This window comes from Arachis ipaensis, chromosome B07 (assembly GCF_000816755.2).
Source record: "Arachis ipaensis cultivar K30076 chromosome B07, Araip1.1, whole genome shotgun sequence".
NCBI classification, from domain to species: Eukaryota; Viridiplantae; Streptophyta; class Magnoliopsida; order Fabales; family Fabaceae; genus Arachis; species Arachis ipaensis.
Genome location: NC_029791.2, coordinates 3,374,943 through 3,380,568, shown reverse-complemented (window position 1 = coordinate 3,380,568; position 5,626 = coordinate 3,374,943). Strand labels below are relative to the sequence as shown.

Genomic DNA, 5,626 nt, shown 5'->3' with positions numbered 1-5,626 from the left:
ACATAGGTTTAGATATTAAAAATATTTTTTAATTATTTAATAATAATGAATGTTGGTATATATATAATGAATATATTTATTATAATCAAGGTTTTATAGATATGTTTGTTTGATGTGATATTTGGCTATATTTTGTATGCTAATTTGGAAGTCAATTAATCAATTGAAGACATAAATGTTAGCTTGTTATGTGAAACCATGAATTTGGATATTTTAAATTTTAAATTTTTATTTTAGAGAATAAAATATAATCTCTCATTTTTAAATAGTTTCTTTCTCATATATTTTTTTTATCTCACCTATATAATAAGAATTTATGTAACATCCTTACTATCAGAAGTCATGTTTTCAGCTGCGCTACTCTGATAGCAAGAAATATTACGACTATATTACATACTAAATATTAAAATAGGAGCCTGTGACTCGACACTGTATCACTTATTTCTTTGAAAACCGGAAATAAACACTTTATCTTAAGAAAAATACAAACAGGCATAGATTCATATACAAGACTCCTTACATAATAACTCATAATATGATATACATATAAAACATACAATTCCTATCCCTCTTACAAACTTGTAATAAAAAAGACGAGGGAAGAAAATAATCTAATTAATACAATAACTTATAAACCAAACGCAGTATAACTCTTCCTAATGCTTCTTCATCCGGTTCCTGAAAAGATAAAGCTGTAGGGGGTGAGAACCTAACCACACGTTCTCACCACGGAGTTTCAAAGTTGTCATAAGAAGATATTTCAATAAGAAAACTGCTTTCAAATTCAGTGATTATCATTGCCTTATGAATCCTTTTAAAAATCCAATAGCTAATCGTTCAAAACCTTTTCAAAGAAACAACGTTCAATATTTTTAGAAATCCAAGGTCTTTCTTTTCTCATAAGCAAATCTCAGTCAGAATCCAACCACGCAATCAAACCACACAATCATTAATTCAGCACCAAAGTCCATTCTTAAATGTAACACGCCAGGACAAACACAAGCAAGACAAACAAGTAAAACACAAGTAGAAAGCAGTTACAGCAAATAGTTCAAGTAGCAGTTAGGAACAATTTAGCAATTAGGCAAACCAAAACAAGTTCAAACCCAAGCAAAGCATACAAATGCATATGATGCATGCCTGTTCTATGGCTGATGAGGCTCATCTGTCGGTTATCCAGCCAACCCGACAAGTCTGAATTGTACTTAGACTGTCCCCCGACGTGCATCCCAAAGAGTCTATGCATAGCTTTTTCTCAAATAATCAATATTGCTCAATGGGGGTAACATTCCCGGGAATTTATATAGTGTCCGGTCACACTTACATCGTAGGGTCAACAGAGTATCGAGTTTTCAACCTGGTACACGTGGTGGCAAGCCATGGTACTTTATCCAGGGAACCTCGTATCTCAGATAATTCAAATTTATAAGCCATGTGAATAATTTCAAAGTTCATATCTCAACATTCTCAACATTCTCAACATTTTCAACATCATAATCGTTCATCAATCCAATTCTCATTTCTAAATTCATTCAAAACCCATATTTCAAAGAAATCCTCATCATCCTTCTTTTCATTCTGTTTTACTAACAATTCTCAATCCAAAACATAACTTTTTCTTTGATAAATGAAGTAATCTCAAATCATATAATACTTAAAATTAAACCTTTTAAAACAACTTTTTCAAATGAAGCTTCTGGTTTTATAAAATTTCGGCAACATCTCCTCTAAAACTCAGATTCTGCCACCCTTTTCTCGCCTTCCCCTGTTTGGAAGGGTTGGTAAGGTTGAAATAGAAGAGGAAAACGTCCACCGACACCGGCAGCTCCAGGTGCTCGCAAACCATTTCGAAGCAGCGGATCGAAGCCCAGCTGTTCGGATGAAGCTGAGACGGGGGGACGGATATCCGGTTCAGAAGCGCCATTTGTGTGTGAACATGGACTTGTAAAACCAGATCCAATCGGGGACACGAGGGGAGTGAAAGTTGAGCTCATAAATACGCTCATGGGGGGCAGGGACAATGGCCTCGTAGTTGGCCTCCTCGTCAGTCCCCCCACACAAGTAGCCGGCTTACCGGAACTCGGTCAACTCCTCCAAGTCCATTTGGTTGGGTGAGCTCCTTATATCATCGGTCACCCAGGCGTACGGGTCGTAGGCCACGCCAGTTCCTGAAGACCGGGAAACGATGCGAGGCATACCTACATCGGGGTACCACTCCGTTAGACTATGAGGTCGGGAGTCCATAGAAACCCAGAAACTACGCCTTTTCAAACTCAGATCATGGCCAAGAAAAGTTAAAAACTACGCCTATCGTGCAAATCACCTAAAACCTACCCAGGAATGGTACCCCTCCCTTAATTCATCTACCCCACCAGTGGAAGGCCATTCGGCTAAAAGTAAACCAAGCATACAACCATCACAAACAACAACTGCGCAGCGGTAAAAATGGCATAAACACAAGAGAAGAGGGAGCAAAAATTACCTGAATCGATTGCAGAAACTTGGGAGGAAAAAGAAGGCACGAGAGGGCTCGAACAGGAAATTTTGGATATCAGGGAGAGAGGAAAGTGAAAATGGCGAGGGTAGAAGGAAAAGAGAAAGAAAACTGTTTAAAAACCCCCACGAGAAGCGCGAAAGAAAGCAGGGGCAAAACGGTCTTTACGCGCGGGGTTTTTTCAAACCATTATGAGCATTTAATGCTCAGCACGAAAAACGAAGCGACGAACGAACGCCTCAGCAGACCAAGGGGCACGCGCACGAAAGACGCGCCTCTCTTACGGTCAGCCGACTCAACGACAACGCACAAACAAGGACATCACGCGCCACCGATCGCCCTCACGACCCTCACTGGCGCGTCGGGGGCACTGTTACGGCCCGGCCCAGGACTCTCGTGGGTCAACCCGACCCGAGCTCCAATTGAATGGTGAGTGCCAACTAAATTCTCAAAGTGATATTTCATATTTACCGTTTTTATCATTTTACTTAAAATTTATTTTTGGACACTATATTAATTTCTTAATTTTAGTATAAAATCAGTAAATTAAAGGTTGAATTGATTCTAACTTATTATACTGAATATAAGACTAAATAATATTATTTTATTTTAGTATTTGTTCATACTCTGAGTCGAGCTATCCGACCTGGGACGATTGGAGATAAAGCGACCGACCTCTTCAGAGGGAAGAACTCACCAGCGGATGCACTCTTTTTCCTGAAAAGGTTTTTTAATGAGGCACCAGGTCGAGACCTAGACCATACCCAATTTAAAGAGGATAAGAAATCCCCACATGTACATATTTGCATTTTTTCTTGGAATAAAATTTATTTAGGTATTCTACAAAGATTTCAAGACGCATTAGTCTGAAGTATTCATCGTCCGATTATAAAGCTACAGGTCGACAAAAAGTGAAAAACAATTTCGCTGCACGACCACGATAAAGATAAATCGTCCGATAAAGGTGAAAACGCGATTCACCCAAAGGACGAATTCGAGATGCCAACCATTTTCTACAAATCGGCAAAGATGAACACAGAATAATGTAAGAAGTTATCGAAAGCAATCCAAAAAAAGAACCTGACGAGGTCTTATGGATAGCTAATATAATAACTTAAAAAGACTGGCCGACGTCAAACAATTAACTTGTAAAGCATACAAGCCCTAATGACTTGTATGCAGAGCTTTTCTCAAACAATAAATAGGAATTCAAAGCATCTCTCTCTTTTCTATTAGGAGAAACTAACTTTAGTCCTTATTGTGGTCACACTTAATTAATTAATTAAAGCAATTAAAATTAAGAGTAATACCCCAAATAGGTCCCCAAGAAATTTATTATCCGACAGTTTTGTCCCCCACAAAATTTAACTAAGATTTCGACCCTGAGGTTCTCAGATATCCCCCAGATACGTCCCCAAAACCGTTTGATCCGGTTAAAGTGATGACGTGTCAGGTTAACTGTGACATGTCACCTTTAGGACATTTTGGTCCCCATCCACGCTGGACAAAACGACGTCGTATTGGAACCAGGGGCAAAACGACGTCGTTTCGGGGAGGACAAATTCGTCCCCACTTAGACAGAGAATGCAAACGGCGCCGTTTTCATGTGGGGGACCTATTTGTCTCATAATAGTATCTTAGGGGACCTATTTGACCTATAATTTGTGATGTTAAAAGAAGCTATATTTACTTCAACGCAAACCTTAAAAACACATTGACATTGGTCTGTTCATTTATCAAAATGGTAACATAAACTTGAGAACCCAAACATGTTAACCACACAAATATTTTACTTCAATAGCAACACAAACCAAATCAAGTCAAAAGAAGGTTTATTTTCTTCAACATAAACTAAACGAAACCATTATAAACAACATAATGTCTTCTTCCTCCAACATAACAAAAGGTGGTAACATAACTAAGACAACAACTTTCACACTAATTCTTAGAAGCATTATTTCTTGAAAGACTGGTTCAACCCTCGTGTTGGAATGAATTTGAACAACTTAGATACTGTGCCACTGGTTACAGCTGATATTGTCTCAACACTAACACTCCCCGAATTCACGGCCCTAATTACTGTCTCCTTTGGACGTCTAAAAGAAAGCTGAGATTAGAATAAAAAGTATTGTTATCACCATGTTTCACACAAAATTTCAGTATTGCTGAAACATGGTGATAACAATACTGTTTATTCCAAGCTCAGCTTTCTTTTAGACGTCCAAAAGAGACAGTAATTAGGGCCGTGAATTCGGGGAGTGTTAGTGCTGAGACAATATCAGCTGCAACCAGTGGCACAATATCTAAGTTGTTCAAATTCATTCCAACACGAGGGTTGAACCAGTCTTTCAAGAAATGATGCTTCTAAAAATTAATGTGAAAGTTGTTGTCTTAGTTATGTTACCACCTTTTGTTATGTTGGAGGAAGAAGACATTATGTTGTTTATAATGGTTTCGTTTAGTTTATGTTGAAGAAAATAAACCTTCTTTTGACTTGATTTGGTTTGTGTTGCTATTGAAGCCAAATATTTGTGTCGTTAACATGTTTGGGTTCTCAAGTTTATGTTACCATTTTGATAAATGAACAGACCAATGTCAATGTGTTTTTAAGGTTTGCGTTGAAGTAAATATAGCTTCTTTTAACATCACGAATTATAGGTCAAATAGGTCCCCTAAGATACTATTATGAGACAAATAGGTCCCCCACATGAAAACGGCGCCGTTTGCATTTTCTGTCTAAGTGGGGACGAATTTGTCCTCCCCGAAACGACGTCGTTTTGCCCCTGGTTCCAATACGACGTCATTTTGTCCAGCGTGGATGGGGACCAAAATGTCCTAAAGGTGACATGTCACAGTTAACCTGACACGTCATCACTTTAACCGGATCAAACAGTTTTGGGAACGTATTTGGGGGATATCTGAGAACCTCAGGGTCGAAATCTTAGTTAAATTTTGTGGGGGACAAAACTGTCCGATAGTAAATTTCTTGGGGACCTATTTGGGGTATTACTCTAAAATTAATGTAGTTGTTATTTTGTTTACAATAATATTATTAAAATTTATAAATTCAAAAATAATTCACTATTAAAAATATTAAGATTCAAAAAAATAATTAATAATTTCATATATAAT

At 37.7% G+C, this 5,626-nt stretch overlaps 1 protein-coding gene across 1 annotated transcript in view; it reads right to left on the bottom strand.

The window, feature by feature from the left end:
• Nucleotides 1-1,695, bottom strand: part of LOC107609789 — a 22,257-nt gene extending 20,562 nt beyond the window's left edge. The window contains exon 1 of the mRNA XM_021107002.1: nucleotides 1,473-1,695. Within this exon, the coding sequence (XP_020962661.1) occupies nucleotides 1,473-1,532 (60 nt within the window). The 5' untranslated portion in view covers nucleotides 1,533-1,695. The remainder of the gene's footprint in view (nucleotides 1-1,472) is intronic.